At 51.1% G+C, this 17,765-nt stretch overlaps 2 protein-coding genes across 7 annotated transcripts in view; both read right to left on the reverse strand.

Annotated features, from left to right (window-relative positions):
* Prdm11 (PR/SET domain 11) overlaps positions 1–17,765 on the reverse strand; it is an 83,008-nt gene that overhangs the window by 12,741 nt on the left and 52,502 nt on the right. For all 6 annotated transcript variants that reach the window (XM_029557143.1, XM_017794854.2, XM_029557142.1 and 3 more), the window contains exons 5-6: positions 16,917–16,984; positions 2,462–2,655 (exon numbers count right to left, since the gene is read on the reverse strand). In XM_029557143.1, coding sequence (XP_029413003.1) covers positions 2,462–2,655; positions 16,917–16,984 — 262 coding nt within the window. The remainder of the gene's footprint in view (positions 1–2,461; positions 2,656–16,916; positions 16,985–17,765) is intronic.
* LOC115067932 (myb-related transcription factor, partner of profilin-like) lies at positions 7,903–13,557 on the reverse strand. Its single transcript, XM_029557144.1, has 2 exons — positions 12,649–13,557; positions 7,903–9,959 (listed from the first exon to the last, which is right to left on the reverse strand). The coding sequence occupies exons 1-2, from the start codon at positions 13,094–13,096 to the stop codon at positions 9,406–9,408; spliced, it is 1,002 nt and encodes a 333-aa protein (XP_029413004.1). The 5' UTR covers positions 13,097–13,557; the 3' UTR covers positions 7,903–9,405.

The following is a 17,765-nucleotide window of genomic DNA, read 5'->3' on the forward strand; positions in this document are numbered from 1 at the left end:
CACACACTCGCCAATCTCTCTGTAAGATCTTAAATGACTGGGTAAAGGGGACCTTCCAAGGCAGGGCTAGCATATCATCCAAGACATGCATAAAGGCCCTGAACTCTGCACCTAGCATCTAACATCCATCTAACAGCCACTGAGCCCCAAGGCCATTCTTGAGGACCACCTTCCACCACAGCTCTGGCTGATCTGCTGTGGCTGTCAGTTTCTTCCAGCACCCTGCTGCTCAGCCTGGCCAGGGGCAGATATCTTCCTGCTACATCTACTCAGGTTTGGTTCATCTCCTTTCAAGTCTGTGCGCCACTTGTCCCATGAGCCTCCACTCCTGGAAGCTCCCTCCTTTCTCTGAGTCATCCCTGGGTCTCAGGGTTCTCTGAGGAAGATGCAGGCTGAGGTGCTTTAGAGAAGGCACTGAAGGAAAATTCTAGAAGAATTCAAGACTGTGGGCAAGTGATGAAACCCGTGTCTGCAGCTGCGACTTCTTTTTTTTCCTTTGGGTGGTGTGATTCTTCTGGAAACTTCCTTGCAGACTTGATTCTTGTCTGCTTTTATCCATGCAACAAAGGTTTACCGAGCACTATGTTTCAGATACTTGCACACGAGGCATGTGCAGAGGCTACATGGGAGCCACTGCCCTGCCATCATAGTGAGAAGCCGGCATTGATCAGGCTCAGCTCCACAGGAGACTAGTCATGAGTTTGCCTGCAGGCCGCCTCTCACCTGCCATCCAGATGCCTTTGACTGAGGCAGGTGTCCACTGTGCACTCAAAGCCCCTCTCTGTTCTGTTCTGCAGCTTCATTTCAGTGAGTTGCCCCAACCCACCTCCATCTCCACTCATCTTCCAAACAAAGATTTATCTCAAAGAGGAAGCTGGTCAAAACCATGATATGGGGGGGAGAGGAGGCTTGGGCATGGAATTGGCTCTGAGGACCAAAGAGACTCTGGCATGTGGAGGTGTGGCTTTTGTGCAAAGCAGGTCCTCTTGAAAGAAGGACCTGGGCTTACCAGTTCCCCCTTGCCAGGCTGGAGGTACCATCAAGGTAAAGGGCTAGAAGACCTGTAGTGACTCAAGCCACTTTTACATGACTCATTTCAATGGAGGCTGGGTGGACATCCAACCCACCAGGGTCCCCCAGCCCGAGGTCACTTTCTCACACCCATCTAGCCTTCTGGTGGAGACTGTTCTTTCCTGTTGAACCATTAGGACTGCCACAAATAAGGCCAAAAATACAGGGACTAGCTTTGTCTACTGCCCACTGTTGGTTAGAACTCAAACCTTGACTTCAGATGCTGCAGGTTGGAAATCTAGCTCTGCCCTCCCAAGTCATGTGATCCTGGGAGAGTCTACACATCTTGAATGCTCTGAACATCTATAAGGTGGGGCTAATAACCATGAGATTAAAATTTTACAATCAAGGACTTAATAATAATGGTCAAGGTAGGCACTGCGCTAATGGAGATAATGAACATTACTCCAACGGAGTCTCACAGCACACCGTGGAGTAGTTCCTACTGCTGTGAGGCTGGTCGCATAAGAACTTGTAGGAAACCAACCTAGCACTCAGCAAGTATGCATTATTGCTAGCATTATTGAGGCATTGAGAGGGAAACCTTTTCATCAATTTGAGTTGTGCAAATAGGAATGTTGTTCATTCAACTGATAAACTTGGCTGGGATTTGTTGGTCTTCTCAGAACTGTGTGTGGTGAGGGTTTCTAAGACTGCCTCTCAGGAAAGAGAACTGCCTGGGGTGGGCACAGGCCTACAGTGTTGCTCAGGTCTGGCCCAATGGTCTGCACCCCTGAGTGCTCTAACTTTTTGCACTGCTGGGTACTGTCTTCCTCAGTGGTTTGCTTAGAAGGTTCCCAGAGGAGTTTTCTGGGCCATTTGGGGGTCTTAGAGTGAGTGTGGCCTTTCCCGGTGGGCATGGCCCTAGTCCTGTGGACATGGCCTTGGTCATATAGGCATGGCCCTAGCCTTATGGGTGCGGCCCTCCATGGCAAGTGAGGACCTCTCTCTTTGAGTGTGGACCTCTCGAGTGAGCATGGCCCTGGTCCTGTGGACATGGGCCTTCTCTTGTGAGTATGACCCTGATTCTGTAGGCAGTGGCCCTAGCAATGTGGTTATGGGCCTTCTTGGTGAGGATGGCCCTAGCCGGGTAAGTACAGCCATAGCCATGTGTGCCTGTCCTCTTTGGTGGGAGTGGCTCTGGCTCTGCGGGTGTGGCCATCTCTTGTGGGCCCCTGGTCCTGTTGGCTTGGTCCTCTCTGGCGGGTGTGGCCCTGACCCTGTAGGTATGGCCTTAGCCATATGGGCTGGCCTTGTGGCCCTGCCCTGTGGGTGTGGTCCTAGCCATGTGGGCATGGTCCTCTCTGGCATCACCCTGGCCCTGTGGGCGTGGTCTTCTCTGGTGAGCATGGCTTTGGCTCTGTGGACACTGCTCCCCATGCACACTCACCTCCACCTCGGGCCAGGTTTTGGTGGATGGTTTCTTGGGACATGCTGTGCAGGCGCTTCATGTAGTCCTCGCTATACCAGACTCTCAGCCGCTCCCCAGGTCGGATATCCCTGCATGCCCGGAAGTAGATGCGCTCGCTGTGCTGGAATGCCAGGAGGTTTTGCTCCCTCTCTTCCCGAGAGATGACTACATACCTGCAGGGGGCAAGGGAAAGGTGAGAACCATCGCCTGTCCTGCCTGCCTGCCTCCAGTGTGGGGTACAAGTGCACAAGGCCGTAAATGACAAGAATGTGGGCAGGGAAGCAAGGTTACAGTTCCACCCAGGGCCAGCTAACCAGAGCTAGCCCCTGTACCAGCAACATCACCATTCTGAGTGACATCCTACAAGCCTCTGAACCTCAAAGAATCTGTTTATGTGAAACTGGAAATATCTTCCCACCAGCCTCATGGATCCCAGTCAGTGCCAGCTTCAACAGTAGGTGGCTACCCCTTCCACTCTCCACTGACTTTCAAGCTGTGGTCCCTGCACATCCACAGGTCTCTAATGGCAGTCAGGTATATCTTGGTGCAGTTTCCACATTTCACTTGGCCTATCAGAAATTATCCGTGCTCCAGAGTGGCCACTGATCAATAAGTGTTAAAGATCAGAGTCTTTACAGAGGATCCAGTGGGGAGAGAGAAAGAAGGTAAAGAAGACATGATAAAAGGTTGGCAAACACTGCTTAATCTAAAAGGTTTAAGACATGGCAAGAAAGGCTCAGAGAAGCTGAGCAACTTGTCCAAAGTCACACAGCTAATTAATGGGTGATGCAGTTTTGTGGCCTATACTTTTCCCCGCTACCCCTCACTGCTTCTGTGTGGGCATGCAAAACATCAACTCAGCAATGCCCAGAGACCCCCTAAGTTCTGTCCAACTCACAATCTGCATTCCACCCAGTTTTCCCAAAATGACACTTCCCACATCCGGGTACTGCCTTACCCATCTCCAAACATCAATTGTACTGACAGGCACTGACCCATGGAACAAAGGGAAAAGGGAATTATGGGAAGGGGGGGCTAGGCCCATGCTACACAAACATCTAAGAAATTGGTAGCTAAAAAAATATACTTTTCCTCATTTCACTCAAAAGCCAGGGTAAGAATGTCAAGTCTGTTTAGCCAGCAAAGTTCCAAGAATTATATTTGATATAGTCCAGAGGAACCAGTAAGCCACAGACAAAATTCATGTGGGTAATGAATCAATGAAAAGTGCACCAGAGCTGGGGTGTGGCTCAGTGGATAAGGTGCTTACCCACCTGGGCTCTATTCCCAGCACTGCAGAAACCAGGCAGATCTATAATCCCAGTACTTGGGAGGTAGAGGCAGGAGGATCAGGAGTTCAGGGTCATCTTGGCTATATGAGTTTGAAGCCAAATTGGGCTATATGCGACCATGTCGAAAATGTTAATAAAAGAAAGAAATTGGATAAAAGAGCTTCTAGGGGTTGTCTTATCTGTCTCCCGAAGGAATGCTGGGATTACAGATACATGCTATCATGTTTGGTGGTAGGGATTTGAACTCAGTTCCCCACACTTACAGGGAAAGGGCTTTACCCATGGGGTGGTCTTACCTGGTTAAATTGTGAGCAGATGTCTGTTAGACAACAGTGTAATGAAATATAAAATGATTTTGAAAGCTTATGCTAAAACCATGCAAATTTTACAGTCAGAAGAAGGCATAAATCAGCCTTGAATGTAAGACTGAAATATTAGCAAGGACTGGGGGAACCTCCCTGTAATCCCAACTACTCAGGAGGCAGAGGCAGGGAGAACACAAGTTTCAGGTCTGCTTGGGCTAAAGAGCGAATTCTAGTATAGCCAAAGCAATTTAGGAATAACCTATCTCAAAATAAATAGCAAAAAATGATCTGGGGTGGGGGTGGGGATTATCAGGAATCGGGAAAACAATGCAAAGCTGCAGTCTGTCTCATGGGTGCCAATATTTTTGAATGATTATGCCTGTGTTGGTAAAGGTGATGGATGAGGCTATGTCTATATAGTGATAGGACAGCCATCCTTTGGGAAACAAACTGGCACTGTGGATCTAAAGCAACGGGATGAGGACCAAGTCCACCAACCTGCTAGCCACTCTGCCAACTGCTCATTATTTATAAATAAAAGCCAAGACATGAAAATGCCCAACCCAGAGAAATGGTTCCATAAATGCCAGTGTGTTCACATGGCAGAAGATAAGGTCAGTCATCCACGGAAAGAATGTTTACAAAGAATCCCCTGTGGGGTGGCAAAACAGCGCTGCTAAGATGGACAACGAGATAAACTGGATTGAAAGCCAACAGAGTTTCCAACAGCTTGAAGGAAACACACCTGGGTTTTTTTTCAACCATGACCATCATTGTGGGTGGGTCATCTTTGTAGTTGTCTATACCTTCTACATTTCCTCAGTAAGCACTCTGTGCTACTTCCTCCCACACGCAGAGAGAAAATATGCACAGATGCCAGTTCCCTTGCAGGATAGCAGGGTGGCAGTCGGTGGCTAGCAGCTCTGAGAATCTATACCAGGGGACTCCCCAGCCTAGCTCTTATCATGTGAGGGCCAACAGCCTTCACATGCGCCTAGCTCTTATCTGGATAGGCCCCTGCAGAATCAACTCAATTTAGCCTTTGGGGAGGCTCATGCCTTACAAACAAATCCCCTGAAGCCCATTCTGGTGAAGAATGTGGCCTAGACCAGAGGGAGGAAGACCAAGGCAGGGGGAGAGAAAACACCAGCTCTACTCTGGGAAAGAAAGATGGTGCTTAGATCCCCGGAACTTGCATCTTGTCCAGGAACCCAGCCTCAGCACACCTGTATCCCCATGAGTATAGGATACAGGCCCTCAGTCTAGGCATACCTAAATCCACATCAGTATCTGATACAGGGCCTCAGCTTTAACACACCTGTATCTTCATTACTATCTGATATGCATCAGTATCTGAGAGCATTCTTGAGTTGGGAAAACCGTACTGGGAAGTCCATGCACGTAGCCACGACATTGTTAGCCAAGATCCTGAGGGAAGGACAGAGGACTGCAGAAATCATGCCCATTCCTACCTCTCCACCCAAAGGACCACTTTATTTCTTATTCTTCTAAATGTGCAAAATATCTTCAGCTCCCCAATTTAGCACAAGTCTGGGACTAACATCCAAAAACAGCCAGCAGGGTACAGAACAGATGTAGCTCCAAGCATTTCTGTTTCCGGACAGACACATCCAGAAGACAGAAACTCCACTCATGCATTCTTTCGAGAATCACTGGGCTCCCAGAGCACATAAGAGTACCATTTCCCTTACTCCCTTAAGTTTCTGAACAGCCACCAAGTACTAAATGGTAGAGTTATTTCCCCATCACTAGCTGAGCAACACACTACTCTCAGGTTTGATGATTCAAAACAGCATGATGTCTGGAGTTGGGCTAAAGGTTTCAAAAGATTCAAATCAATTTCCCCTTGTACCTCCTGGTGCTTTGCTACTCAACAAGAACCACCATTTAGAAAGGGCATCCCCAGTCTTGGTAGAGATCACATGTGTATTTTCCATGGCAGATCAAAATGTGTTGAGTATCTTGCATTTGGTTGTTTTCAAACTTGGCTTCTGAAATAAGATACATATGGCAACTCTGGGTGAATCACAGCCACCCATTCCCCTAACAAGATGTATTTATGCAACAGAACTTTTGGAAAAAAAGCTAACGAGCCAGCTAAGTCTCAACACTCATCACCTCTAATTAGGTCCCTCCCTGTGAAGTGGTAACACTTAATGGCTTAGTCCATTCTCTGAATCTGTTATTCCCATTTTTATGACGTATATTTTCTGTCACATGGCTAAGGAGCACAAGTTTGCAGGAACTGTTTCTTCCTTGTGGCTAGACAGTTGTGTGTCAAAGGGTCTGAGTTCCCAGCCCACTCACCATTGGGATAACAGAGCAGGGTGGGAAATACCTGGTCTGGGCTGACAAGCTCACTGGAGAGCAGTTCAGCTCCCATACCCAGACTCATTGGAAGCATCCTGGAAGCGATGAAGGGGTGGGTGACAGTGGTGGCGAGGGCTGGACTGAACCCTTCCCGAGAATATCGCATTGTTTTCAGTTCTGTCTCCTTACTGGCCTTGCAGACCGGATAGATAAGCACAGAGACAATTCTCAGACCTCACCCACTGGGTCTTATCAAGAACACAGTATTTTCTAGCTGGGTCAGGAAATGACCGTGGGTTCTGACTCAAGAAAGAAAAGAGCCCATGGGTGCATCCACAGGGCAGGCTTGGTCAGAACTCTTTCCAGTGGAAACAAAGTTGCCCAGGTCTTCAAGGCAGAAATGGGAAGACTGGCAGAGAAGAGACTGGGCTGTAATGTCATCAGATTAGGGACTTTCAGTGATGCACACTGCCTCTAGCAGATGGTCACCAGGACTCTGTAGAGCACTGCTCTGTACACTGGTAGCCTAAGCTGGCACCAGCTTCCCCTTCATTTCCTCTTCCTATTGAATGTGCTGGCCTCCCAGTCGCCACTGCTGCCAAGACACCCAAAGAGAAATCATTTCCATTTCAAACAGACTACTGTCCCTTGGGCTCTGTGTTTCTGGTTTATAGGCTCTAACTTGGCCCCTTCCTCTCCCAGACCAACCTTGAGGGTAACCCAGGCCAGTGGCACCCACGTGGCTCTGCATTGCCAGCAAACAGTATTGATTTCCAAAGTCATGCATTTTGGCCACGAACTTCAGAGCACGAATAGTCTGGATTCCAAAGCCAAAGGTAGCTTAGAACTATCCAGAAAGGAGATTCCTGGCTAAGACTTGGTGATTCCTGCCTGGGAGAAACTCTGTCTGGGATTGAGGTAGGCCTGATGGATGACAGGTGAAGAGCCCTCTCTGCTGAGGGCACACTCCAAGTAGCTGCCAGAGGAAGCCACTTTGGTCTCTCTGAGAAACCCCAAATTGGGGTGGGCAGTGCCTGGCCTTTAACAGACAGCTACCAGGATCAATGGGAAATGTTTAGAAGAGGTGTATGTCTCAGGATGGTCCCATAGAGCACTGGCAAATGAACAGTCAGGAGCTTCCCAAATCTCCCACCAGAAATGGTTTCACCCACTGGGAATCCTAACATTTTCAGGGAGCATGAGGTTAAATTCAAGTACAACGTTACTTTTGAGGTATAGAGAAATGAAATACAGCTGACCCTATTGTCCATGGATGCTCAGCTGCCCTCAGCCCACACACCCCTGTCCTTCCTTCTGAGGGCCAGGCATGCCCACAGGGAGCTTATGGAACCCAGGGAATATAAGGACCACAGAGCCCTCTTCCCAACACTCTTTCTTTTAAGCATCTAGCTCTTGCTCTGGGGACCTGCAGGTTTCCTTGGGATGTGAAGAAAGAGAGTACACACCAAAGAAAGATCCTGGAGCCTGGATGTGTTCAAAGTATGACATCCATTTCGTTTTATTGCCATCTTAACAAAGATACTTGGGAAGGCAATCTTGGGTTCCAGCATGGGTGGGCAGGGCAATTCCAGGCACTGAGCTATTACTGGTAAGGACAATATCAGTTTGGTTGGGGGCAGGAACCCCCAAAGAACCACAGAATGAGGCCATGGAGCCCAGGGCTCAGGGACATGGCAGGTGTCCATTCACCCTGTGTGGGACAAAACCTGGTCTGGGTTTATAAGTAGCTCCAGCAACAGCCTCAGCAGGCACAAGGTCCAGAGGGCTCCAGGCCCACTAAGGGGGCAGGATGAAAGGGAAGGGTGAGGGTGCAAAAGGTCTGCTGGGATCAGCTTCAGGCCAGGGAGCAAAGACAAAGCTGCATCCAGGCCAAAGCTAAGCTTGCAGCCCCTACCTCCCTCCCTACCTCTAAGAACCCAGCTCTCTCGGCCCATGCCCCCAAAACAAAACATGAAGCTAGGTGTGTGTGGCTAAGTGCATATAAAGTCCAAGCAAGCAGAGGCAAGGCATGCTGGGAGGTGGACCCTAACAACCTTGCTGGGCTCCATCTTGTTTGAGGAGCCAGAGGGAAGGGCTGTCTATTGACTTATGAGGCCTGGGTCCTGGTCCTCTCCAGCCACTGGCTATGAGCCTTAGGGCCAGGGCAGGCTGAGAGACTCACGTCCACACTGCTGTTGTCCCCCTCTTCTACCCAGGGAAGCTGAGACAGGGGCAGAAGCTAGGTGAGGAGTAAGTTCCCCCTTCTACCACCACTCCAGAGCTGGCCTTTTGAAAGGAGCTGGCAAATCCATAGTCCTGGCACCTATTACCTAGCTATATCATTTCTGACCTCTGAGATGCAGGTGATGATGATAATGATGGGTGATCACAGTGATGATAATGCCTCCTCACTGTTTTGAGAGCTCTCTGTGAACACCTAACATGTGCAGGGTGGGAGGGGGGTAGTAGTTAAAGATGGCTAAGACTGCAAGACAGACTCCTTCCAGATCTCAGCATCAGCCTCCTTCCCTTCCACTCCACAAAAGGCAGCACAGCAGCTGAGCAATGCAGGCATTGCACAGGGCAAGCACAGGCCAAGGCGGGAACCCACCCACCAGGCTGAGCTAGCCCCGGCCACCCACAGGCCCTCCCTGCCTCGTGGAAGGTCAGGTCTGCTGCAGCCCCGAATTGTAAGGAAGAGTCAGTTGGCTGCTTCCCCATTCCCCACAAGGCCTGCTCCTTGGGATACAGACCGAGGAGAGCAACCCTCTAGGCCAAGCAAGCATCAAGCAGGCAGCTTCTCTTGGATCTTGAACAGCCTCCTGAGATGAAGGAGTGGGCCTGCACACATGCTCCGTTAGAGCCTAAGCAGGCTTATACCCGGTGAGGAGATGGCTGTGCCCTTAGGGACATCAGTCTTGTTCCTGGACCCAAGAGACTGCCCCATCTCAAGGCCAGACACCATAGCCGTCTCTCCTAGTGCAAACTGGCCAGGTTAGAAATTGTGCTTTCTCTTCCGAGACCTGGTAGTCCGTGCAGGGGCTAGGACTGAGGGAGCTTGTGTAGGGTCCGGCAGGGGTGCTTGGGGGTTGGAGCCCAGGCGGGCTGCCCCTTCTAGTCCCCGCTGAGATGCCTCAACCGCATCTCGGATCTCCATCAGAGTCTGGCACATCTGACTGACACGGCTGGTCAGCTCGGTCATGGTCTGGCTGATCACATGCATGCTGCCGGCCATGTCCTGGTGCACGGTCACCAGTTCCTGACAGAACTGCTGGAGCATTTCAGTCTGCTGTGAGTGGGCGTGGAGGAGTTGCCAGTCTAGGCCCACAGTGGGTGAGCTGGGGTGAGGCTGTGGGGTCCTACAGGCCTGGGCCTGGAGCGAGGGATAGGGTCGGGCCTCTCGCTTAGTGCCCACTGACTCAGATTGGTCTGAGGAAGATGAATGGAGTAGCATGGGCCTGGCCAGGTGGGCCTCTTCTTCCAGAGGCCGTAGCAGGGGCACCCGAAGTGGCTGCTGCGAGGGCCCAGGGGCTTCTTCATCTTCGTCATCTTGGGGTACACAAGCAGAGAAAGACAAATAATTATCACAGGAAGGAGAGGGCAGCCCTGGCCTTAGGCCCACCCCTAAAAACATCCTATTGTCCACCCCCTGCTATCTCTCAGCCTAGACTGGTGCCTCCTCCCCAAGTCCCTGGGGTATGTGGGCCAGGTATCAGAAGGGTTAACAGGAGCAGGTCCCCTCCTCCCTCAGACACAGCTACATTCCAGTGGAGAAGCCCAGGCCAGGGATGTGGAGGCTCCAGTCCCAGAAGCAGGCATGTTAAAGCGCTCATGACCTTTACCATGTCCTTTTATCTCTGCAATTCACTTTGTGCAAAGGAACAATAATGGCTGTTCTACCTAGGTCCCTGCTTCCTTCCCCTAGGCCCCTGGCTGGGCTGTAGGATGATGGGCTGTGAGGATGATGGGCTGTGAGATCCCAGACCCTAAGGCACTTTGCAGTGCTGAAAGCCTGATACTTGTCAGAGGGACTAAGATGCTCTCCAGTCTCCACAGGACCCTTTGTGTGCTGCGTGGGGCCACCTGGTGGCCTTGCTGAAATCTGAAACTTAAAAATCACAAGGAGGAGTCCAACTGGCTGGAGCAGGGAGGGAAGGGCTGGTGGAGGAACTGGCAGGCCTGTGTAGGGCAAGCCACAAGCCCTGTTGTTTCCCCAAGGTGGGCTACCCGGTCAGCCACATGGAGACAACTCATGAGTGCATGGCTCTGCTGTACCTATGAAACAGACTGCTAATCTTCCACAGGGACACAGAGAGAGCCCTGGCCCCTGAACACAGGGTTCTCTACTTTCAAGTGGCCAAGATCATAGGCAGATTCTCATAGCAGGGCTAAAAAGCATGACAGACTCGTTTTACAGGCACAGATAGTCTCCCTGTCTGTGGAGTGGGGCTAAAATCAGAGCCATCCTCTAAGAGGTTTTCCTGGTAGGTTGCCTCCGGCTCTCTGAGGATCCCAGGGCCTCCTGGGGCTGGCACTGGCTCTCAGTGCCTCCTGAGAGTGCTCAGTAGGTGGGAGCTAGAATGGGTTGGGAAGGAGTACTGTGGTAACACCATTCCCTCCCTCCCAAGTCCTCAGGCCACCAAGGCCCTGGCTGAATTTGGTGGCCACTAGTGGACTTGGGGGCTTCTGCCAGCTCAGGTGACTTCTACTAACCTCACCACCTTCGGTCTCTGGGAAATGGAGGGGTGAGCAGGGCAAGACTCAGGAAACAGGCTTTTCTAGACATTGCTCCACACTCCTTTTGTTCAGAACTGGGTGGGACTTTGGCAAACCCTGGCAGACCTAGGCTGAAGTCCTATCTCAGGACCAACTCCATTTCTGGAAGATGGGTTTCCTCAACTGGCTAACAAGGAGGTCAGCCCCATCACAGACACTCCTTTCCACTCCTGAGTCTGACTGTGAGTGGCCACCTGTCAGAGGCACCAGCCAAACAGGAAATGAGCACATCCCCATGGTGAGGGGCCAGGGAGGACTCTGCAACTGTTAACCATTTTCCCACTGGCTGGCCCCCAATAGCCTGCCTTCCTGGCCCCTCCTGCCCTGCTCATGGACCTCTAGTGAGGACAGTAGATGAGGGTTAGGTGTACAGAGGCAGGAAGGAAGAGGTACAGTGGAGTGAGGGTCTCTGATGGCTCCCTCTTTTGGTCAAACCCAGTCAGAAAGGCAGTCCTCAAGCCTCTGCCTAGAAATCCATATAGGAAGCAGGGCGAAGGAGGTAGAATGGAAAGGGCAGAGAGGGAGCTTAGTCAGATTCCGGTGGGCACACAGAAGCATGAACTAGAGAAACACAAGTCAAGCAGTTTGGCAGGAGTGCAGCAGCGGACAAGGCAGACAGATACAAAGCAATCAGGCAACCACAAAGGACCATCTTTCCCTGGCCCCGCCCCACCAGGCTGCTGCCCAGCCCTTCCCCCTGCAGGCTACACTGGGGCTTCCCTGGCTTGTGCAGTTCCTGGAACGTGCCAAGCGTCTTCCTGATGAGGGCTTTGTACATGCTGTTCCTGGCTTGCATACCCTCCCCTCCCCTCCTCTGTGCCTCACACCAGGCCTAGTTAACTCTTCCTCACCATTCAAACATTATCCCCAGCGAGGCCTAGCCCAGCCTCTTTCCACAGCTTCAGTACCTCCTGTCACTCGCTGCGTAGGCCAATGCAGCCTGAAGACACAGGGACTTGGCTGTAGAGCAGAAAATTAGCCAGGCCCATAAGATAACACAGGTCTCGGGCTGGAAGCCTGGGACTCAGTAAGCCCTTATCCCTCCTCTGCAGATGTGCGACTGTCTAACTCAAGCAGGTGTGTCCACCTTTTGACACTGTGATACAACATGATCCTCTACAAAGCTCCCGTTCAAGTTACAAAAAAAATCATAAAAAATATAACGCTTTAAGTAAGTTTACAATTTTGTGTTGGGCCATATTCATAGCTATCTTGCAATGCACGCAGCCCACAGGGGACATGTCTGACACCTGAGATACAGCCCTCTCCTTGCAGTTCCTAAGCACAGCTTCTGATACAGAGACACCCAGTCAACATTCTAGAATGGAGTTGCAAGAAGCAGAAGCAGGGCAGAAGTAGGACGGAGGTGTGGAAAGAGATGGGGAGACAGGGAAGGCTGGGAGCTAGGAAGGGAAGGGGTGGGTATGAGGAGGTAAGCCACTTGCCAGGTCTCGATACTCACAGCTGGTCGAAGGGCTGTCGGTGCCGTCCAGCTCTGCCCTGGGGAAGCTGTGTCCTGCCTGGGCAGTGAGCAGCGCTGACTCAATGGCCCTCTCGTGGGCAGTGAGTGTGATGGAATGGGTGTGGCCCTCTGTGCCGGGGCCTGACAGTGACTGCTGCATGAAGGCCAGCTTGTCCTTGGTCCTGCGTTTCATGTCGTCCCATCTGTGCTTAATGTCCTTGACGGAGCGGGGGACCTGGCTGACAGTCGTGACTTTCTGAGCTATGCCTTCCCAAATCTTGTCCCTGTCGGCATGGGACAGTCGCATGGTCTCCCTCCCAAAGAGAACCGCCTCGTGATGGGTCACCTCTGTGACCAGAATGTCCAGCTCCTCCTTCGAGAATTTAGGCTTCCTCTTACGTTCGGCCAGGGGTAGCACATTCCTTGGGTTGAATATCCCATAAAGCATAATTGTACGGTAAATGACTGTCAATGAAGGGTGGTCCTTCTCCTTCCTAATCACAGCTGGGGAGCCAGGGACACCTAGGGCGACCTACACCCTGCAATACCTTCCTCCTACTGAGACACCCAACTCTCCCTCCTCAGAGGAGGGGGCAGGAAGAAGTGGGGGAGCCCAGGTGCTGCAGAGTAGGGCCTGCCTGTCAGCCCTCTTATCAGCTGTGAGCATCAGGTAGTTTGAAGTCATTAATCCTTTCCTGACTCATCTCCCCATCCAGAATGGGAATACCAATCACAAAGGAAGGGTCCAGTGTGTGTAAGAAGCCTTCACACTCTAAGGGGTAGAGTGATAACTCAGCAGTGAAGGGATCAGAGTTGGATCCTAGCACCCACGTTGGGTAGCTCCCAAATGTCTGTAACTTCAACTCCAAGGGATCCAATACCCCTTCTGGCCTCTGTGGGCACCCCCCACACACATGTTCATGCACACACATACATAAATAAAAAGTAAACAAAAAAATATTTTTTTTAAAAAGTGCCTTGGAGCTGGAGAGATGACTCAGCAGTTAAGAGCACAAATTGGATGCTCTTGCATTTGGTTCCCAGCACCTACATGGAAGCTAACAATATTCTGTTAACTCAATTTCTAGGGAATCTGATGCCCTCTTCTGGCTTCCACGGGCACTGCATGCACATCATGCACTTATATGCAAACAAAACACTCATATACATAAAATAAAAATAAAACCCCAAACCTTAAAAATAAAGCCTTAATGCCCAAAAAGGAATTACAGCTCCTCCCTGACTGGCCTCAGAGACGTTTTCACAGAGCTGAATGAGTGGATCGGAGGAAGGACAAGGGAGATAAAGGAGCAATCATCTAGAGCTGATGACCTACAGCAGACTTGGTGGTGTGTGGTACCAGTGCAACCATCATGCTGCAGTCACAATTCTCATTCTGTCACTACTAGCTCATTTCCCTTGGTCCATGTCCTCCACATTCCCACCTCCTTGTGTGTTCACGGGAAAGCAGGATCTTTTCCCTGAGGGGCACCACCAGTGGCTCCTTGTGGGGTAGGTTCCACGGCATGTGGTAAGATGTGAGGAGCTGGTGAGCGTCCATGGGGAGACACGTTCCACACAGAGGGACACTAGGGATGGCCTCAACTGAGGCTCTTCTACCTGACCTGGCACCCGCTCTGGCTTTGGAACTGGATCTCCCCATGCTGTGGCTCTGTCCACCTTTCATTACAGCTACAAGGCCTGAAGGTCCACCCAAGAGAGGACAACAGGGTATGGAGGGAAACTCCAATCCTGATCCACTCCTCTAGATGCTTCCAAAGCCACTGTGGAGACCATCAGCACCGAGTTCCTCCAGCCCCATTGGGAAGTCCTTCCACCTAACAGGGTGTGTATCTGAGAGAGGAAGGCTAGGGGCTTCAGTAACCAGCCCAAGACAAAGGCCTTGCATTCAGACAGACCTGTAACTATCCTTGCGGGACAAAGGGCCTCTATAAAAACGAGGGTGAACCCTTCGGGGTCCTCCCAGGGGCCTTAGTCATGCCACTATGGGACTGAAAGAGTGTGTATTGAGGGGAAAGAGATACCATGCAACCTGGAGTATTCACCAGTGCCCTTACCTTCTGCTCAAGAGCACCAATGCACAAAGCTGTGCCCATCCAAAGCTGTGCCCATCCAAAGCAATGCCAAGGGCACACCTGCCTCAAATGCCCCTGGTTGAGAATTACTACACACTGAGCACCTAGCACAGGGTACCTACAGGTACCTGCCGAGCCCACCACTAATGATGCATCACATCATTCCTAAGCCCCTGGTCTGTGACAGTACAATTATGAGTGTCTGCAAATTACAAAGAGCTGACCAAAGAGAAGCTACACACATAGAATCCCCTGCTTCTGGAATCTTCCCAAGCCAGGACCCATGGGCTGAAACCACCCAGTAGCTACCTTAGCATCTAGAGGAGTAGATCGGGATTGGAGTTTCTCTCCATACCCATGCTCAGGACAGGGCTGGGGGCAGCAAGGCCGAGCCATGCTAACAAGGTACCACTACACCCACCCACAGTTCAAAGAGTCACACTCCACCAGGTCCCTTCTGTATAAGTATCAGGAACCTGGCCCAGAAGTACAGAGACACAGGCCCCCAGTCCTAGTGCTGCCACTGAAGGCATTACCTTGGGCAAGACTTTGCTCTGCTCTGGGTGTCAGTTCAACACTGGGGCATGACCACCAGTACAGAGCAGGGGCTGTCAGTGTGTGTAGCCACATCAGTCACTATGGAGACCTTGCAAAATAATGATGGCCCAGAGCCATTCCCCAACCAAGTTACATCAGCAGCTCTTCAGTACTTGGGGATGGCTGAGTTGGTAGAGATGAGGCATCTTCTTCTGTGGGGCTGTGGGAAAGTTGTGTCCCCATTCAAAAGCTCTGAACAGAGAAGTGTGTGAGAGGTCAGTTCTCTAAGTCACAGCTGCCAGTGTCCTAAACCAAGTCCTGGCCTCTTTAAAGATCTATGTCAAAAGGCTCCTTCCTATTCCATCTGGACCCTCACAGTTCTGTTGCCTTCATGCCATTTCTACATAAAAGTGCAAAGGGCAGGCCTGGGTAGGGCTGGGCTGGCCCATCCCTGAGGATCAAGCTCATGTCTGAAGTATGCTCAGCATACGGAGATACCAGGCACTGCCAAGTTGACCTGGACCTTCACACCAGGGAAGAAGAAGGTGGTGAAGACTGTTGAAATCCCCTTTCCGGGCACTTTCAGGGGATAGCTGAGCAGCCTGTATGGGAGGAGATGGTGTGGGGGTGCATTGGTCTCTGGTGTCCCTGATTCCATACCTGCTCAGTAGAAGTGGGAACGGCTGCCCTCTCAAATAAGAGGGTTCACCCTAAGTGCCCTGCAATGAGGTAGCAATGAGGCCACTAAGAGGGACACAGGGGACCTCAGCATGACTGTCTGCTTCTAATCAGCTTCTCCTAGTGTGCTCAGAAACACTTAGACTTTAACTATAGCAAACACCCTCCCTCTGAGAAATCCCTTACCACCTCACCGCTCACCCACCCATCCCATCATGCACTTCATCATCCACCCATGCCAGACTCACAGAACTGCAGAATGACATGGTCTTGAATCCATGGTGTGGCTGGGCTCCTGGGCCGACTAAAATCTCCCTTTCCTCCCAACCCAGATCCAAATCCCCAGTCATCACTTCTGGGTTCCAGACAGAGGCTACCAAGGTGTGGAGGCCACACTGATGTTTTTTTCCAACCCTCATACCCCACTGGTAAGACCCTTGCACACCCCACAGGCCAACACTAAGCCTGGATTTTGGCTCTGCTTGGCCACTTGGTCAGTTCCCCAATCTCTCTGGCTAGCTTTTAAGGACCCTTGTGGCACAACTTCTGGGCCACAGCCTAGGTCAGGGTGGCACTGTTTTTGTGGGCACTTAAGCTTAGTGTGGATCCCATGGAGAAGGTTGCTGGAGACTGTGAGGAGTCTTCAGTCCCCCTAGCCATGGGACAACTTCTGGGCCTGTGCTGGGGTGATGCCACCCCTACAGCAGGAGCCTACCTTGGGAGGTGTGCCACCACCCTAGGCTGGGGACACTCTTCCCATCTCCAAAAGTGTTGCCAGGAGCCCGTGGCATGTACAGCCTCTGAGGTCCCTGGAGCCCACTAGCTACATCCCCCAGAGCTGGATATAGCTCAAACTCTGCCAGCTGCTATCCTGGAGAACTCGCAGGCCCAAGGCACTCCCTCAACCCATCCTAGAGGCTGCTAAAGCTTACCAGAGCCTCCAGGGGTGAAACTCACCTCATCCAGTTGGCCTTAGTCTCATCCGACCCGTCTATGGACTTGTAATGGTTGTTCTTGTCCACAATCTGGAAGATAGAGAAAGTGTCTAGAACAAGCCATTTTAGAAAGGGCTCTGGTGTGGTTTTGCTCCTTCTCAGTCAAGGCCCTGAGCCAGGACCCTGCCCCATCCACAGCCTCACCTCCCTTCCCTCTGCCTCCCTTTCACACTATCCCCAATTCCACTCAGGCTGAACTGAGACCTTCCTTCCACCTACTCCTACTCTCCTAGAGACCCTGGAAGAGACATACCCCCCTTTAAGGTGTTCTGAATTCCTGGGAGATGCAAGGAGATGGTTGCATGCCTCTTGGCTGTCCTGAAGGAATTCCAGGCAACACGGCCAAGTGGCACCACTTCCCACAGCATGCTGATGCTCACCAAAAGCTGAACACAGCCCTGTCTCTCTGGTGTTTATGGGACATTGAGTTCACTGCTGGTGTATGGGCATCTGTGACTAGAGGTGTCCTCATTCCCTAACCTCCAAGTATTCAAAATGTTCTCAGGGTTTGGGGTGGGTTGCTTTCCTTCAGTAAAAATGTTTGTACCCCCACCATCACTCATGTATATCAGGATTCACTGGAGCATGAAATTCTAGGCTGGCTCTTTGTTTTGGGAAGGGTGTTATTAAAAGACATTTTTAATATAGATTTTTAAGCATGGAGGTTAAGAGAGAAAGAGGCACTTAGAAAGAAAACATACCAGAGAGTACCAGTGTGGGCTTTTCTAAGAGAGTCATCTGGTTCTTTCTTTCAGTGCTCTAAGTCATAGGCAAATTACTGTTATTCTACTGAGGATCTTTTATGGATGAT

The sequence above is a fragment of the Nannospalax galili genome, unplaced genomic scaffold (genome assembly GCF_000622305.1).
Source record: "Nannospalax galili isolate Female #2095 unplaced genomic scaffold, S.galili_v1.0 scaffold1287, whole genome shotgun sequence".
Classification (NCBI taxonomy): domain Eukaryota; kingdom Metazoa; phylum Chordata; class Mammalia; order Rodentia; family Spalacidae; genus Nannospalax; species Nannospalax galili.

What these genes read in the sequence shown, in the direction of transcription:
- LOC115067932 (XM_029557144.1), bottom strand. Translation starts at nt 13,096, where the DNA reads ATGCTTTATGGGATATTCAACCCAAGGAATGTGCTACCCCTGGCCGAA. An exon ending in CGACAGCCCTTCGACCAGCT is followed by an intron (nt 9,960 to 12,648) that starts GTGAGTATCGAG and finishes GTGTACCCCAAG; the next exon opens with ATGACGAAGATGAAGAAGCC.